Below are 19,377 nucleotides of genomic sequence, written 5' to 3' on the forward strand. Positions count from 1 at the left end.
TATGTGGGAGTTAATAGTTGGAAGTCATTAATTAAAAAGATTAAAGAACTATGTTTCTTCACAGTCAGTATGTCATTGTGTTAAAAGGTTATTAAAGAAGGTCTTTTCAGCAATTAAATTAATTCACAGGTGTCGAAAGAAGTGGAGGTAGGCTCTTTTATAATTAAGTTCCACATGTCTAACGAAATATTGTTGGTTGAACCAATTGAGTCAACAGGTGAATAACGCCTGATGGGAGAAAACAATGTAATCCAGAGTGAAGGTGAACCTATTATAAACAATTATACAGAAAAACGATAAATATTTTGTAAGAAAAGTTATGTAGAAAGGACTGTATAATGGGGATAAAAAATTTTTTTGTATGCAGTTAAGGTAAAACGATATTTGTTGTGTGGGCGGAGATTACGAGGTTTTTAAATATTACTTAAATGTTCAACATCTTGTCTAAGACTAACGGAATTGGTGTGACCTACAATGTTGCACATTTCTAGTAATAGTCTTTTATAATAATTGTGCTCTTCACAAAGGATGTTTGTATTGTCGTAATTAAAAGTATGTTTTTTATCGATACTATGTTTTGTTAGAGCCGTGTGACGTTCTTCAATCTCATGTACGTTGCGTTGGTATTCCCTGATTCTAGTGTTAATGTGGCGGCCAGTTTGACCTATATAAACTTGGTTGCAATCATTGCAAGGTATTTTATAGACAACGTTGGATCGTTTGCCAATGGGGATCTTATCTTTTCCCGTATCAAAAACTAATTGTAAATCTTTTGAATTTTTTCCAACAAACTTGACATCATGTTTGGCAAATAGGCGGTTTAGTGACTCAAAGAGACCAGATACATATGGGATGGGGATATATGTAGTAGCGGGTCTATTGTTATCGTCTGCGGGGGCAGAGTCAATATTATTGTCAGGTAAGTTGTTGATGTAGGTGCGTCTCTTATTTATATGTTTATGTAATAGGCCATGAGGATAATCATTCCATCTCAGTATATCGTATATGAGCGACAGGTTTTTTTCCTGGAACTCTGTACTAGAAAGTTTGATGGCTCGGTCAACTAGGTTAATGATGGTGCCTATTTTGTAGGAAATTGGATGGTGAGAATTAAAATTCGGATATCTTTGAGACCAGGTTTTTTTGTAGAACCAATCTGTTTTGATATTATTGTTGTTGTGTATCAGCAATACATCTAAGAAATTGATGGCGTTATTTTCCTCTGTTTCGATAGTAAATTGTAATCGTGGATGATATCGGTTAAAAGTATTAAGAGTGTGATCTATTTTTTCGTTTGGAACGGCAGTAAGAATATCATCAACGTATCGAAAATAGAACGGTAAATCAAAATCAAGATCGTTAATGCAAGACGTTTCCAAGTCTTCCATGACAAGGTCTGACAAGATTGGGGAGAGATGAGATCCGATGGGCAACCCGAATTGTTGTGCATACGTATCGTTGTTAAATTTGAATATTGCAGAATCAGAACATATTTTTAAAGCTTTATCTAGTTCAATAAGGGGAATTGGGATCTTATTTTCAAGAGAAGCCCAACGGTTGTTTACTGCGCGCAATGCGAGATCTGTCGGAACGTTGGTAAAGAGTGATATTACATCTAACGATATTAAAGTATAGTTGTCTGGGATAATCAATGTTTTTATTGTGTCAACTAAGGAAAAGCTATCTTTAACTCTAGAGGTGGGAGGTGTGATATTAGTGGTGAGCCATGAATTAATTTTCTTGGCTAAGGCATCATAGGTCGGGCTATTGACAAATGAGACGATAATTCTTAATGGGACTTCCTCTTTGTGAATTTTAGGTAGCCCATGTGCGCGTGGAGGAACACTGTTGTAAGTAGAAATGCTTCTATGTAGGTTTTTGTTTATTAGTTTAGAGGTAAACCAATTGAACGTGAGTTTATTCACCCTAGTTTGTGGGGAGTCACACAGATCATATTTAGCAATTCTGTACGTGTTGGTGTCAGAAAGCTGCTGCCTCATTTTGTTGTTATCAGAGTCTCTATGCATAGCAACCGACGTATTGCCTTTGTCAGCTTTTAAAAACGTAATGTTGGGGTTGTTTTTTTTTTAAAAGTCATGGTGTCACAAATTTTTTTGTCAGTGACTGAATTATTGATGTTGTTTCTGGGGTACTTTGGGAAAACAAGAACTCGGTTAGTGAAATCGGATCTAACTTGATTTCTTGACTCGGTAGGAAAACTCGTAATTTTTTCTTCAAAATTGGAAACGAGGTTGAAGACCGGCAGATCGCGATTGTTGTATGGACGTCCGAATTTGTGACAAAGTTGTACTATTTCAGTAACATTTTCAGGAATAGGAGTGTCAGTTAGATTTATTAACCAATTATTTTTTCCAATTGAATACGAATCTTTGCGTTTGTTAGAAGATTTTTTTTTGAGCAAGTGAATTGGTGAATTTATTGATATTACGATTTTTGATAGCAATGAATTTATTGTTTAGCATCCGATGTTGGGATTCAAAGAATTTACTTCCTGAAGTACTCCCTAGTTTAAGCTTGATTTGTTCTCCTAGGTTAATCAATATCTTTTCAGAGTTGATAATATGTGTATGGACATCATTGATTTCTAAATTCAGTAGCGATATTTGGAAATAAGTTGTAAGTTGTTTAGCTTTGGTTTTTGTTCTTGACAGTTAAATAAATAAATCGTTCTGAGGAGGGCCCATATCCGGGTCGAAACGTTAACTAAAAATACGTTCACCTAATTGACCGATCAGCAAGATTCTATAATAGAAATACAAAGGGTCTTATAGTAAATCTGAGAATGTGAAAATTGGTGTTCCGCAAGGAACTATACTGGGTCCGCTATTATTCTTAATGTACATGAATGACATTTTTAGAGTTGTAGACAAAAAATACTTATCATCATACGCAGACGACACTGCTGTTCGGTGTTCAGGAGACAAATGGGACGAAGTGCAAAAGGACATGAATAACATGTTAAAGATAGTCAGCAACTGGTTAAATAATAACCAGTTGACACTAAATGTTGATAAAACTGTTTGTCTAACTTTTTCCTGTTATAGTGATCCTACTCCAAAGACTATAATTAGTATAAATAATAAAACAATTAAGGCAGTAAATAGCTGTAAGTATCTTGGTATTTACATTGACAGATGTTTGAAGTGGGATATACATATACAGGAGTTGATTAAAAAAGTCAGATACTTCCAATTTCTCGTGTATAAATTAAGTTATTTCATGGAAAAAAATGTTCTGAGAATTCTCTACCATACACTTTTCGAAAGTACAATTAACTATGGTATCATAGCGTGGGGTGGAGCATACAATAAATCAATTGAGCCACTTTTTAGCTTACAAAAAAGAATATTAAAGAAAATAAGAGTAGATGATAAAATAATACTGAACGTCAAACAACATTTCGTCTTGAGTAGTTTAACAAAATACTTTAATTTTTGTAAGCAAAAATACAATAACTACGACGGTAGATCCGGACTTAAGTTAATACAATGACCCAAAGTCACTAAAACTAAGTTCTGCAGCAGTCCTTTACATGCTGCAATTAAATTTTTCAATCTGTTACCAAACGATATAAAGAATTTACCTATATTGAACAAGTCGATTACATATAAATTGAAAAAATGGTTAATCGGCCACACTGAGCATCTATCAACGCTTTAGTAGAATATATCCGTCTTTCACTTTATTTGTAAAATTTAATACTCGAATTATTTAAAAATCTTATGAAACATGAACTAATGGCACTTCCATGCTTTTCGCTCAATTACATGTACAAACTGTATGATTTTTCTTAATTTTAAAATTAAATCTAAAATTGTTGAACTGGCATTGTTAGATTATATACCTTTTCACTCTTCCCGAGCCTATGCGCAGGAAACTTTAGGTTACCTCAATAGGACTATAAATGTACTTATGTATATTACTTCTGTATATTATGTATATTTATATTTTCTTGGGAATAAATAAATAAATAAATAAATTTCGTGAAAAACTTCAAGTTAATTGGTATCTCTAGATTCATATCTCTAATGTTATCGGTAAATCGTCATAAATATATTTTAGACATCGCTCTTTGAAAGTCAGTTTTAATTTTCATATGATATTTGCCCTCGTTGAACCGCACGACTTGGGCCAAGGCATTATCACGATTTCAGCTTAAATACATATTTGTCAACTATCGCATGTCAATCGTACCGAGCAAAATTCATACACCAACATTTTTCGCTGGCAGCTATATTTTTATTTATTGATTGATTTTCTTCAATTCATACTATTTTTACTCGCACCGTCAAAATCACCGTAGCTTTTACGTTGACGAAAGAATTCAAAAACGGTTAGCGCTGGGAAAATTTTCTGTGATCATTACTCGGCCGGTAGATGAGTCTGTCTTTGAGAACGCGTGTTGCGCGATATAAGACAAAAAGAACTCCGTTAGGGTAACCAATTTTATCAATCAGTCATAGGTCAACGGCTTTCAGCATCAAGCATTACTTTTCGATAATTACCGCAGGAACCGTGAGAGATAGAAAAAATAAAACTTTTCAGTGAACAAACAAGGAAAACAAAACGAGGAAAACATCTTGATCGGTAGAATCTAGAGAACACGCACGCGACAGAACGAATTTGATATCATGCTCGTTGTTAAAATTACAGCTGAATTGACTCAACATTTGACTCAATTGTCGACTGTCCACACAAGGAAGGAACTTTTTGAACGTATCATGTCACTATTTGCACGCTCTTGTTTACAAGAATTTGAAAACCTATTTTTAACGGTTGGGGAAAATCCTATGGAGGATTACGACAGGAATTATTCTTGTACAAGTTTTTAGTTTACTTAAAAATGGTCAAAATTCTAGGAATTTTTTTATAATAGTCTTCGCTGCCCGATAACAATGATCAAAACCTTACAAAAATTGTATAAATTCCTTGAAAATCACCGAAACCCGGTGGAATATGAATTTATTTGAACAGCCTAGAATCGCATATACAAACAGTGTTTATGGATATCAAATCGCAAGTGGGAATTACCAATGTCTCGTGTTTTTTTTTTTTTTTTTCTCTTCACGAAGTTACGTAAAGTGCAGGAAATTTCTGTGACGTAAATTGGATGTGAAAATAAGGAATAAATTACCAACTATCTGCAGATTTGCGCTCTAAAAAGATTGCCCGTTTATCGTCAAGGTATGACCCCTGTCCCCTTGAGCGATGAAGTTTTTTCCCGTATGTGAGAAATTCCAAGAATGATCGTCGTCGCAGAGATGAGGAGCTGATAACTCGTACTTATATCAGAGCCACGGAACGAGCGAACATCTCAATATCCGAGGGATTTTGTCGTGGTACGATGTACAAATCTGCAGTGATTCTCGTTGCGCTGATTGGAACGGCATGCGCATTTCCACCCGCCGACATCCTGCGAAAATCGGTAGCCGAGGATAACGTCGATGAAAAGGCTCCGGAAATCCCGTCGCAAGGATCGGAAGTCGAAAATCAGAGGGAAGATGATGGCGTCCGGGAGTCCGACAAGAAATCGACCTCCGAATATCGTCTTTTTACCGCTACTATGAAGATTCCGGAATTCACGACGGTGACAGCAATACGATCCGATCAAAGTGCCGAGGTGAGACCAAATCTCGAATCAGAGTTGACAGCGTTTAGGATTCAAATTTGCCGATTAATTTTTAAGCAAAATTCTGAATCGTCGTGCTTTTGACGGGTCCGAAAATCGATAGTTTGAATTTCAAAATGGTCGAGACGATCGCGAATTATCAAGGTTTAGAATATACGGTTCAAATTGCCGATAATAACTTGAATATGGAATAATCTTCAACGATTACGGAAAAATTCGAGAATACTCCCAAAAATGAAAAATCTTCAGCATTTCGACCGTTCTAGAACTCGACCGTTTGCAATTTCTATTCAACCAAAAAGATAATCAATTCCAATTTGTATCCGCATGCACTGAACAAGAACTGAACTACAGTTTAGGAAATATGTAATTATTTCGTTCGCATGATGCAAAAGCTACGACAATTTTCAAAGAATTAACGGAAGCATGACGTTTAAAACGTGGAAAAATTTATTTCATTTTATCAATCTTGGAAAAAGGAAATGACAATTCAAATCGCGAGCTCGTTCCATACGATAAATATTTTTCTGGTGTAGTCGACGTTAAGTTAGGAAAATACATAATTGGACCAGAGAAATTTTATTCTTGAAACGTTATTTTTTATACTCTGAAAAAATAATGCATCTTCTCTGATAATTATTAAAATCCAGATCCGAATATTTGTTACTACGGTGTCTGAAGCATTTCCACAATAATCGCTCGTTTTAAATTTCCGATCCGATATTTCGACGAAAGTTTGAAACGAAATATGGAACCCCACAATAAGAGTATGGCGAATGTGAGATCAATACGCCTCGATAAGTAGATTCCACCACAATTGATAGAATTCATTATTTCGTTAGTCAATGATAAAGGTTTTGCTACAAACATTTTTTCACTCAGTTTAGACGTTCGTTTAGTGTCGGCGCGTTTTTATTTTCATTAAAATAACGTTGAAAATAAATGAGAAACTTTATAAAAGTTGCTAAATTTTTTGGAAACAGGAGAATGAAGAGCCAAAAACGTCATGCGCCGAGGGTGACGCGTCCTGCGATTCTCTTCATGAAAATACACCACGTCAGAAAAGAACTATCGGATTGTTCCCACCGTTTCCGATACCACCATTGCCGCGGCCCAGGATAAGATTTCCAGGCGTGCATGTTCCGCCGATTTTCAGACTAATTAATAAACCCAATAGAAATTGTTTCGGTCCGGGACATATTCCGGCTTGCAACGTTCCTGGTCCCTGCAACATTCGAATGAATGAAAAGCTTCAAAAAGAGGTTCAGGCGTTGACGAAAAAATTGCAGGAGGCGGAGAAAAACCTTGCGCTTAAGGACCTTGCAATCAAGAACAAAGAGAAAACAGAGCAAGAATACAAGGTGCTGCATGAGGTACATAATACAGAAGTCAAGATCTTCAACGAAAAAATATTCGATTTGAGAAAAGAGTTAGATCAGCGATCCGCGAATTTCCGAACAACGGTAGAGGAAGGAAAGAAAAGCTGCGAAAAGACATTGAACGAAATCAAAGAAAAAGAAAACCGGGAACGTGAGACGCTGCAGGAGGCACATAATACAGAAGTCAAGATCTTGAAGAAAAAATTAGCCGATTTGAGAGAAGAGTTAGATCAGCAATCCAGGAATTTCACAACAACGGTAGAGGAAGGAAAGAAAAGCTGCGAGAAGACATTGAACGAAAACAAAGAAAGAGAAAACCGGGAACGTGAGACGCTGCAGGAGGCACATAATACAGAAGTCAAGATCTTGAAGAAAAAATTAGCCGATTTGAGAGAAGAGTTAGATCAGCAATCCAGGAATTTCACAACAACGGTAGAGGAAGGAAAGAAAATCTGTGAGACGCTGCACACTGAACATGCCGCTGAAATTGAATCAATGGAGGAAATGTTGATGAAGGAAAAGCAAGTTTCAATCGGCTTGGAGGAAAAATTGACTACGCAAACCACCGAATGTGCTCAGAATCTGGAGACAGAGAAGGAGCGCTGGGACAACAGACTAACCGAAGAAACGAAACGGTCGAAGAAAGAACTCGCAGAAATTACAGAACTACACGAGATTTGCGTTGCCGATAAGGAGAAGAAGGACCAGCAAATAAAGAAACTACAATCATTCGGACGTAAAAGTAGCATCATTACGATAACTTAAAAATACGCGTATGAAACCCTTCGAGACGTGAAATGATTTCCTGAATATCACTAATCGGTCGTTACTTTCATTTCTTGTCAAATATCTGGGAAATAACTTACTGTGTAATATAAATTTTGCAATAATATAACATAGACAGTTTTTGCCAACTCGTCGATGTCCGGTATTGACATTATGTTTATACTGCGTGGAAGAGAAGAAAATAAATAAACAAAATTTCTCCAATTCTACTAATGCCCTCAGTTCACAATCCCACGGCACAAACACCAATGCACAAGTTTCACTGGGTAATTTTAGATCTACTCCGACTGTTTGAGCGTATCACACGTAAGATAACACGATCAAACTGCGCGCGACGTTCGACCGCGTTCGCTGGCCGCTCGTCATGCGTTAATGACGTCATGCTTGCTTCAGTTATTCCCCCCCCCCCCCCCCAACAGCCAACCCACGCGTTTGGACTGCGCATGCGCGAATTGTGTACGTCAGATTGCCATTCTTCGCACTCTCAGGCGTAAAATTGAATCTCAAACTTCACAATCCAAACGACAAGCAAACATTTTGCATTTTTCAGCTACTAACAAACGTTTTGGACTGTCTAAAATACATTCATTTATGAACGTGGTAACTTAGAAATAGATGTTTCAATTTGAAGGTAATTCTGTGCCTTGATTTAATTCGGTCTGACCATCGCACCTGTGCTAAACCGACAATCGGTACGTTAGTCACCCAGTCATTCGGGCAATGAGCTGTGAGGCTGCCGGAAATTTTTTTTTTGTGTGCCACCAGCAGGTAAGAACCGCATTTACGAGATTATCGACAGCCGTAAAGTATAAATATAAAACACAAATATAAGATTTTTTTTTCAATCAGGTACCCATTCTGTTAAGAGTAAAAAACTTGAGATCGTGTCATGAAAAAGAATTGAAACATTTTTGTTTTGTAAAATAATACTTTCCCACATTGGTGCAATTAGCACTTCGAAACTGTTCTAAGTTACGAAAAATGGTTAAAAAAGAATTACACGAGGATCATTAAACACCGACCAAATAAAGTGTTTCATCCCTCTTCTTTGTCTCATCAACCTTTTCAAAATAGGATTCATGAATCACGATAAGAATTCCTTCGAGCCATTACTCTTTCATTCATCTTTTGTTTCCACCTTTTTTTGTCTTCGTTCTTTCCCTGCATCTCAATAAGCAATAAACTGAAAATTATATCTCCGAATCCCAATTCGTTAGATGCGTGATGTATGAATAATATTTATAATTTAGGTATGAAGGTACACGTAATACGTTTAACGGAAAGCGGTTACATAGAAACAGTCGGATGCAGCTTCATTCGAGAAGGTGATCGTCTCTGGGGAAATATTCGAAGGAAAAAGAGCCGCCCAAGCATTTTGCCATTTGTGGATTCCGCGGCTCTTCAGCTCGCCGGACAGAGTTTACCGTACTTTGCTAATTAGGACGAAAACTTTTATCATTATACGGTATGCGCTATGGTCTATGAGGCGAACGTTTTTCCGCGTCAGAGATGCGGAGTAAAAGCAAAAGCAAAAGAAAAAAGAAAACGAAATGAGAGGTAAAAAAAAAAAAAAAACTAGGAAAAACAAGGGATTAAAAAAGAAGAAAAAAGTTTTACCTAATTCCATTTTACGACAGTTGCACGAATCTACATCTAGGTGTAATTTACGCTTGAAACTTTGAACGCGTTCTGATGTGTGTGTGTATATATATATATATATATATACACACACAATATACATACAGTGCGTTCTATGGCAATTCGATCATCAGGGATTTATAACACGACTGTTCCATTCCCCATCTTTTTTCAATTTATTTATTTTTTTTTATTATTATTGTCTGTCAGACATCGTGAGCAAAACGAATCGGACTTCGAGGCATGAAACTATTCTTCCAGTCTCAAGAAAAATAAACAGAAAAAAAAAAAAAACGAAATCATGAAACCTTTTCCCAATACCGTCGATTCAGTAAGTAACCGCTGCAAAAAGAGACGAAAACAATTGTGGATTAAACAAAATTGAGGGGAAGATAAATTGGCCGTTAGCTTTGTTCTGAAATTCCGACTATTGTGCAAAGAATTCATACCGCAGCGGCTGTGTAATAAATAGATAGGTAAATATAACACACCTTTAAACATGCAAAAGTTTTGTTCATATAATTATTTCACGACGGCCGCTGGATTACAAGGGTTGGATTTGGGATGCTCGGAGCAAATATTCCGCTAGATTAAACGTAACCGGGCAGATCATTCGCGAAAATGCGTTTACACATCGCGTTACACGATTAATGCAAGTATACGTGAGATAGAATTCATCGAGAATGTAATTCGTACTGTGGCGTAATGGGAATTCCATCATCCATTCAAACAATTATAACGACGACGATAAATTATTGATTGAGAAATTGCAGAGCAGCGCGCGAATCTATTCGTGTGTATTGGACGTGAAAATGTATTGAAATGAGCCGGAGCTGTTCTATTATTCGATTGATTGCTATTTCGAGAGAATTTCCAAATACTGATTTATAGAAAATAAAGTTCATTGATGAACAGTTCGACAAAAAAATTTCATCGCTAAATCGGACAATTTTTTTCAATGTAATATTCCAAATTGCTAGAAATTTTTGCAAAATCTACACAATGCAAGCTCCATTTTATCGCATGGCACAAATTCTTCACACTTTCGTAATAAATTTCGGCTAACACAGGATGGGCACGAAGCTAACGTGACGGGAGTGTAAAATTTTTTGTTTCTAACATAAAATAAATATCTTAAAAAGAAAAATCTTTTTTTTTTTCCCCTCGTTTGTTACCAACTCTCTCTCTCTCTCTCTCTCTCGCTCTTACAGTTTATAAAAATCCTCGACTATCGGTGGATTCTGTGTCACAACCTTGGCGTTTTGTCTGTATACTCAAAGATATTCGGTTTTAGAAACTTGTCTATGTATACGTATATTCGTATTAGCAAACAAACCCTAAGAGGAGTGAAACTCGGGCAATCTGGGAATGAGGAAAACCGCTGATTCGCTGATGGAAACTGTACATATATAACACTGGCTCCCTATCCTAACGATTGCTTCTCCTTTTATATACAAATACTACATAGGTAGGTACATGTATAACTATCGCTGCAGCTTCGGTCATCGGCTAAAGCCGGATACCTACATAAGAACCTGGTGCAGGAACGATAAGCTCCCAGGAAAGCGAGAAACTCGAGTCAGACGTACGTGAGGCAACTTCAATTCGGTAAATCGGAAAGAAACCCTTCGATACAGTTTCAAGCTTTACACACCGCCTGCAATACGCAATTCACGATTCATTTTACTGGCTTGAAGTTTTTTTTTTTTTCTTTTTCTTTTTCCATCATCTTTTTTCTTTTATTTCATTGTATTACTTATCCGTTTACCCCTCGCTGCGCGTTGTTCCAAAGTCTAACAAGGAATCGAGTTAATTACTCAGTGAAATTGTACTTCTTAAGGTTATGTAATACTCCTAGCTTTACCGACCGAGCAGACTCACACCGTTTCTCGGTCGGCAAGGTTAGGAGTACTACGAGACCTTAACCGTATGATTTCATTTTATTTACCCTAACCGAAGATTACAGTCCTGGGTGGAAAATGAAAATTAATCTCGTAACTTTATGCAGAAAATATAGTATGTGACACTATTCCTTTCATCGTGGTCACTCGAACTGTAATATATTCCTTGCGTCGATTGCAATAATTTCTATAACATAGATAATTGGATTTTTAGATATCTTTAAAATCACTCTTTGAAAATTTAACGTTTTCAAGGCATCTCGAGCAATTCAAGTTTAAAGAAAAAATAAAAAAAAAAAATATATTTTCAATCTAAATCGATTGTACGCATTATTTTCTGCGCTTTTAGGCAATCGCAAGAAAAATAAAACAAACAAAAAAAAAAAAAGATCGGGGAAGAAAGTAAGAATAACGAGAATCGAAGCTGTTTTCTAAATTTCTTTACATTGTCATTAATCCACACATCGCCGACACTTTCGTGTAGATATACATTATTCGTACGCCGGTTCTATTATCAGACTTCCATTTGGCGAAATCGACGAGAATGAGAGTATGAAGCACACGTGTCGAGCCGCACCTGACATCCACTATATACGAACTGTTTTCTCATCGATACACGAGCAGCTATTATATATATATATATATATATATATATATATATATATATATATATACCGATACGTTTCACCGTGCGGAAAATATTCGTGTGATTCCTTTTCATCGTCTTCTTTTATTTTCGCTGGTTTTCTTTTTGACAAAGAATTTCTGAAACACTGCGAATTTCCTTGGGTCACAACGGTGGAAGCGTGGATTAAACTTTTTTCCCTTTCTTTTCGGGTATACATTGCATTATGAGTAATATTGATAAGATTTCAACGCGAGTGAAAAAAAATTGTTTTTCAAGCTATATTTTGACGTTTTAATTATTTCAGTTGAACATTTTCATGACATCTTCAGTTCGGTGATAAATTAAAAGCGTATTTATAGATGAAAATGATTAAAGTGTATGAAAATAAATTTTTTTTTTTTCAAGCTTGAATTGAAAAAACAAAATTTGAATACAATAGACCGGTCAAGCATAACGAATTAGGTGAAATGTAATTTATACGAAATAAAACTATCGCCACAAAAATTTCACAAATAAATTTCCAGTCAAGTTTGAAAAAACCGAATCGAGGCAAACATTTTTTTTTTTTTTTGTTTTTTTTTTCTTTCAGAGGTTCGACACTTTGGTATATACTTTTTCTCAACATAAAATGATCAAAGGTATAATTAACCGATTCGGTTCTCAGTTTTCCTCTCTCAATTCTTAAGCTCTCGATGCTTTTTATTCACAATCAGTTTACAGGCCATCCGGGAAAATTATTCGCAAATAGGTACAGGTTTCGAGAGTGGTTAAGTATTCATCAATTGGCAGCGACAAAGCCGCGTGGTTGAAAGCTCGCCTATCAGACATTCGCAGATTTATAATCCACGACTCTACTGTAATTGTTTCAACGAAAATGCGATCGATAATTCAGGATATTTTGTTAGAATTGCCATCCCGACAGCGAATTCGGTAATTTTAAACTCGAATTTGATGATATATAAATTGGAAACGATAAGAGAGGTGAAATACCGAAAGAAATCTTGCGGTTTTATTCAAAATCCGTGGCTTTGGAATCACTGGTCACGAATCTGATCTCAAAATCCTCAAATTCAAATTACTTTCTTGCAAAAACTGTCCCACTAATCACCCTTGAAAACATCAGATTTAAAATCAAGTGTTTCAGTAAATTCGTACAAAATAGTTCCTGGGATGAAAATGAAATCGAACGAATTTCACTAAATCTGTAAGAATTTTCGAAGCGATTTAAAATGAATCATCACTCTTTATTTACAATTATAGTATTTTGTATTTTTGCATTTTCAAAGTAAACTTCGTATCTCACGAGTACAATAATTTTTTTACAATAATCTCGTAATGAAATTATTTAAAAAAAGAACGAAACTACCGATTTTCAGCGTTGAAGCTGAATGAAAACGCGTCAAAAAAAAAGGTTATATTTATTATTTCTTTATGGTTCTGACAGACGAGTCTCCTGGGTTTGATATTTTTACCTCGTAACTCCTTATTGCTTAGGTAGAAATTTCAGCGTTTAGCTAAGTAAAGTTTCATGCGTCACAAGGGACCTCTCCTACTTTACGCCTGCCTCACTATACTTTAGTATAATATATAGTTTTACACGTATACGTTATTACAGGTAGAATCGCTCCATTTCCCCAAAGTAAGAAGTTACATAAATTTTCAAACTCCGTTCAAAGAAGATGATAAAAATTTTCATTTCGTAAACAATGCAGAGGGTCAAATTAATACGTTGTTAAAATTTCTCTGTTCAAATCATACTTGTCTTTTTAAAATTTTTCCTATCAAAACGATAAAGGACATTAAAAATTGTTTTTTTTTTTTTTTTTTAATCAGAGAAACCCAGCCATCAGAAAAGAAATCTTTAATCAAAAACTCAGTTTTATCATCCGAGTTTGTAATTCAGCGTTCATTTCTCATTCATATTTCTAAATTAATTATCTTACCAACGAGCATTGAAATATGCTCGCTTGTCCAATAAAAATCCCAATATCGACTGCCAATTAATCAACGGTTTGTTTTTTTTTTATTTTTTTTTATTTTTGAATATCGGAAAATTAACATTCATATTTTTGTCTTCCGTACTTTTGATTTGACGATCCGTATTTTCATGCATCTCTTTTACAAGAAATTAAAAACTCCCAAGGATTAAATACGCGTATAAGTTTTTCATTCTTTTCATCATTTTTCTTCTTGTTTTTTTTTTTTTTTTTTTTGCGAAATTTGCCGCCGGATAATCCAGGTCATGTGTTCAGTTGTAGACAAAAGCTGATCACGCTGAGTGGGAGGAAAAAAAAAAAAGAAAGAAAGAGAAAAGGAAAAACACCGCGTGGTTTTATCCTCTTTAAAAGTCGTTGGTATATCTGCGGAATGAAAAGACGGTTGGTATCGGATGTCCAAAGCAGCGGTAACCTCGTTAGAATAATACAAGCAAGTGAGTTTTCTCGGGTGAAACTAAACGGAGCGTTAACTTATTCCGTTTTCTTACCGCAAGTGAAATATTTTTTTTTATTAAAAGTCTGCGCAACGCGTTGAAAAATTCCAAAAAAAAAAAAAACAGCTCGTCCGTGCGTGAACATCTTTTATAATTTATACGTATAAAAAATCGAAGTCGAACGTTCCAGGATAAATTGCCAAATCGATTAGCCTCGAAAACAGTCGTTGAATTCGATCGAATTATCGGTCAATTACTTTTTTCTTTTCTTTTTTTTTATCCCTTACTTTTTACATCGGTTTTGGGTACATTTTTTTCTAGCGATACACAAAGCAGATGAGATTTGTTTTTTTTTTTTCTTATGAAATTATATCAGCACGAAATTGTCAAAAGAACGTTCATTCCTTTTGAACTGACATCCGATTTCAAGCGTCGTATGGAGCTACATAAAAACTTGGCAAAGACTTTGGCATTCGGAAAGAAAATTTTTCAAATTTTCAAAACAGTTGTTTCGAGAATTGAAACGAAATTTTAGATCGGAATTCAGTGTCAAAGAATGAATTCCAGAAATGAATTTTTCTGCAAGCAATTGTTTTGTTGAAAATAAAATATTTCTATTCGTGCAGAGGGAAACTTTTCTTTTCAATCCTCAAGAAAGAGGAAAAACGGCACACGCCAGATTTTTTTTTTTCTTCAAGAATCAACCTGCATCTCGAATAATAAAGCTACGCTTTCATATATTCTATTCTGATTCTGAAAAGCAGATTTGCGCGTATTGAAATTGTAACAATATGTACGTCGAGTCCTTCAATATGTCGCGTTTGGTATCATGTCAGACATCTATTAAACAACACACAAGAGAGAGAGAGAGAGGAAAGGTCTCCGGGAAAAGCGTGCGTTATATAGATATGGGGCATTCCCTGCCAAATAAACTAATCTTCGAAATCATTTAAAATGATTCGTTAATGTTTTCACTATATTTCTCATTTCAATTTGAAATTTTAATATCCGAAAATTACGTTGACGCCTTGCCAAAAATTCGTAATGTATTCACAAAAATTGTAGTACTTCATTGTTGTCAACGGAATTTGAAGTATCAACGATCTTTGCAATAGACTGGATTTTTTTTTCCTTCTTTTCATTTTTTGAGAGCAAAATTTAGTTCAGGTTATACGTCTTTAAAATCTTGGATGTGTTGCAAGAAAAAAAATAAATAAATAATAATAATAATAATTTTAACTTAAACGTGCTTTAAATAGAGTGAAGAATGTTTTGAATTTTTTTTTTTTGAAACTTTTAATGCGAATACTAAATTTTTCGAGTACCTACCTCAACAAACAGCAAAAAAAAAATCGTTCCAACGTCGGGACAAGCCTTAATATGATTGGAATCGAAGAATGAAATGTTCCGATAGCAGTAAGAAATAAATAAATGGAAAGAAACAAAAAAATTGTTAGGATGAAAATTTGTCTAATTGACAGGGAACGCCCCATACGTGAATTGACGCGTAGCGATAGACGCGGGTTTGCCGGTTCCGCTGCTGCAGATTATACCGCGTGTGTAAAAATAGGTTGAGAGGTGAACGAGTTATGGAGCTTTCCCTGGAATTGAGTTAAATTAGTCTCAAACCCTTATCTTTATGGTTGCAACGAGCGCGGGCGTGTACCAAAGCCGCGATAAGAATCTCGACAATCAATAACCAGCATTATAAATGTATTTATCACTGGCAGAAGCTCGGAAAAGCTCGGAAAAGCTCCGAGTTTCGAAACCGGGGAGAAATTCGAATTGACAATTATCGGGATTTTCAGCATCTGGTGAGGCGATTTTTTTATCACTTCGGTCAAAACGTCACCGCCGCGCACTAAAAGCTTTTAATTTCCTCGCACTTTTGCATTTTTTCCTACCCCATTTAACTTCATTTTTGCTCTTAAAGTTTATACACAAATTTTCCATTCAATATCACGTGAAACACATTGTATGGAGAAAAAAAAAAACAAATAAATAAACTTTGAAATTCATCAACTTTAGAGTCGATGAAAACTTTTTATTAAGATTCATTGAGAATTTTTTTCAAACTCTAAACGATAAATTACAGATGATAAACTGCATTCCGTTATTGCAAGCTCGTAAAAGTTATAATCTTCGGCAATGACAAAGAAGAGATTAGTTTTTAAAATACGACGAATATTTTAACTAAACTATATTGATTTACTGAACGTGCGAGACTAAAAACAGACATTTCTACTGTCTTGTCATTTACTTTTTACTCGCTTGAACAATAACTCTGAATTCGTGCTACATTTACAGATAAAATAGTAATAGTACGTATAATTACACAAGCCAGTCTGACGAATATCAATTAATCCGAAACATGCAATAGAGAAATTAAAAAAAAATAAATAAATAAATACCACGAATCTTATAAAACTATAAAGATGATTTCACGCAAGAAATATTATTAGTTCAGCGCTATGTCATCTCTATATTTATTTTTCGTTTCCTTTAACAATCGTTAAATGAAATTTTTAACTTTGGAGCAACGATGAACGATACGAATAATTTCGACAGGGTGATTTTGTCTTTCAAGGAATTTTGAAAGAAGTCGGTTGGATACGAAAATATAGAAATATTAAAAAATAGAAGAGCCACAATTATCAAAGAAGCAAAAATTTGATCGATAGAATCAAAAAATGCAGAAAGTCGATGTATGGAGATGTAAAAAAAAAAAAAAAAAAAACGAGAAAAATAGAAAGGTCAGAATATAAAACGCAAAAATATGGAATCGTTAAGAACTCGTCTCGATAATTCAGAATCGTGTGCATATTATAGATTTTGCAATTCTCCGTCTTGACCTTCGTCTAATTTTTTCCTTCCGCACACGGACTTGCAACATTTTGACAACGCCACGCGTTATGTCGTCGCTTCTTTGAAAATTCGACGTTTTCTATTTTCAAGTTTTTTACTTCCACCCAAGCCCCAAGTTTCGAAGGTACGGCGATTCAGGTAGAGTTCGAAAATGCGAGTGACGGTCGAGGGATGAAAGCTACTAGAATCCGAGTCACCCCCGCGGTGCTTGAATGACAATCGATGGAGAGAATGCTACTACGAGAAAGATATACGGGATCACATTTTATAAATTGATACCGAGGTGAAATCCAGAAAGGGAATGAACGAACGAATGAACGGATGAATGAGCTGAGTGAACAAATACACAATGCGCGATATTATATACAAGGGATGAAAAACCACTCAGGTAGGTGCCTTGACCCCCCCCCCCATATATTATATTCTAAGAACGCTCGGATATACGATCACGTATCTATTCAATATTCGTACCAACCCGTCTTCGACGATGTTATATAAATTTGCGTTGAAATGTGCGTACAATGGAAATATTGTTGTAAAAACACGCGCCGATCGAACCTCCGAAAAATATGAAATTTAATACTTCACTCTACAACCGTTGCTTAGGAGATTTGTTTCTATTTATTATTATTTTTTTTTTTTTTTTCTACTCATCAAACATTATCTTAGACGAAAAAACTCGGTCAATTATACACGGTGGAAATTATTTCAGCCTTGATGAATATCGGTTAGAAATTCAGTGTAGAAAATTGTGTTATTTAATCGGTATGATTTCAACTGCTTGATCTTTAACTAATTGTAACACGTGAATACAACGCGTGAGAGCTTTCGAAATGATTTCAAATTGTTGGGATCAAAGTAGCGTCGCATTTCGTATGTTTTCTGAAGTTTCTAGCAGAATTAGCTACCAATTTAACAGCGAATAAGAAGAAAATATAAATAAAAATTCCGATTATTCGAGATATGCTGAGAATTGATTTGAAAATTTTTCAATTAGTTGCAACTCGGTAACGGAGCGAGCTTGCGATTTAAAATCAAACTCAAAATTCAGCTCGGATCTCGAGAGCAAGGTTTCGAGTTTGTGTGTAAAAAATTTTGGTGAAACGTTATTCTCAAAATTTATTCCGCAAAACAATCAAACAGGCCAGTAACATTTTCAATCTATATCCGGATTCCGAGTAAGATAATCTATAATCGCATGATTTATGACAATTAATAATCATTGAATCGAATTTTCTCTTCTGTCCTTTTTTTTCCTCAAATTCATCTTTATAAAATCGTTTGCCATAAGTTTTGCCTCATTTCCGAATGTTCAAACCTTGAGTCTGAGAGTCTTTAAACAGATTCTGGCCTCGAATCAATCATGGAATAATTAAAGGACGTAGGATGAATGTCACGGGAATTATACCGCCGTATGGAGATTGAAAATGGCTCCGGAAACGAACGGAAACGGTAATACATGAAACTACTCGAGTACTTAAAGGTTGAATAATCAACGTCGTTCACACCTAGTCGCATCCTGTCGTCGTTTATCATCGACTCACTCGACATTCTACAAGTTACCTACATTTAATTTAAATTTTTAATCAGCATAAAATGCTTCTAAAATGCACACTTGGTGCCATATGAAATTAGCGTAAAATTTAAATGAATATAAAATATGAAAATTTTACCATTACACACGGGGAACTTTGAATTTTCAGTTTCACTCTAGCGTTGCGTTTTTAATCTTCATCTACAATTGTTCATCATTACCGTGTGTTGTTCGATATTTATTTATTTATTTATTTTTTTTAACTTCTTTTTTTATCCAGCTACTTTTCAAAAGTTTTCCATGATTTTTCTTCTACAATTCACGGATCACGAACTTCCCGTAAAAGTTGGAAATAGTTCTTGTATAAAATTAATGTGCAGGAGACTAAAGTTAAAAAGAATCGATATAAAGCATCGAGTTGAATGGATTTTATCACAGACTGAGAGGGGATTTTAACTTCCCAATTATAGTCATTTCGCTTACACTGCAGAGTGTGTAATTTTTTTCTTTTCTCTCTCTCTCTCTCTCTCTCTCTCTCTCTCTCTCTCTCTCTCTCTCTCTCTCT

The 19,377-nt window shown here is 35.2% G+C and overlaps 1 protein-coding gene across 1 annotated transcript; it reads left to right on the forward strand.

Moving 5' to 3' along the window:
• The first annotated feature begins 5,323 nt into the window (after positions 1 to 5,323).
• On the forward strand, positions 5,324 to 8,027 carry LOC124293374 (putative protein tag-278). The gene is made up of 2 exons (XM_046734117.1): positions 5,324 to 5,641; positions 6,634 to 8,027. Exons 1-2 carry the CDS (start codon positions 5,366 to 5,368, stop codon positions 7,792 to 7,794), a joined length of 1,437 nt encoding a protein of 478 aa, XP_046590073.1. The 5' UTR covers positions 5,324 to 5,365; the 3' UTR covers positions 7,795 to 8,027.
• Positions 8,028 to 19,377: the final 11,350 nt, after the last annotated feature.

The sequence above is a fragment of the Neodiprion lecontei genome, chromosome 3 (assembly GCF_021901455.1).
Source record: "Neodiprion lecontei isolate iyNeoLeco1 chromosome 3, iyNeoLeco1.1, whole genome shotgun sequence".
In the NCBI taxonomy this organism is placed as follows: domain Eukaryota; kingdom Metazoa; phylum Arthropoda; class Insecta; order Hymenoptera; family Diprionidae; genus Neodiprion; species Neodiprion lecontei.

Bases quoted from the DNA above. Each gene is read 5' to 3' on its own strand.
- LOC124293374 (XM_046734117.1), top strand. From the start codon at position 5,366: ATGTACAAATCTGCAGTGATTCTCGTTGCGCTGATTGGAACGGCATGC. The intron at 5,642-6,633 runs GTGAGACCAAAT...TTTTGGAAACAG, and splicing joins GATCCGATCAAAGTGCCGAG to GAGAATGAAGAGCCAAAAAC.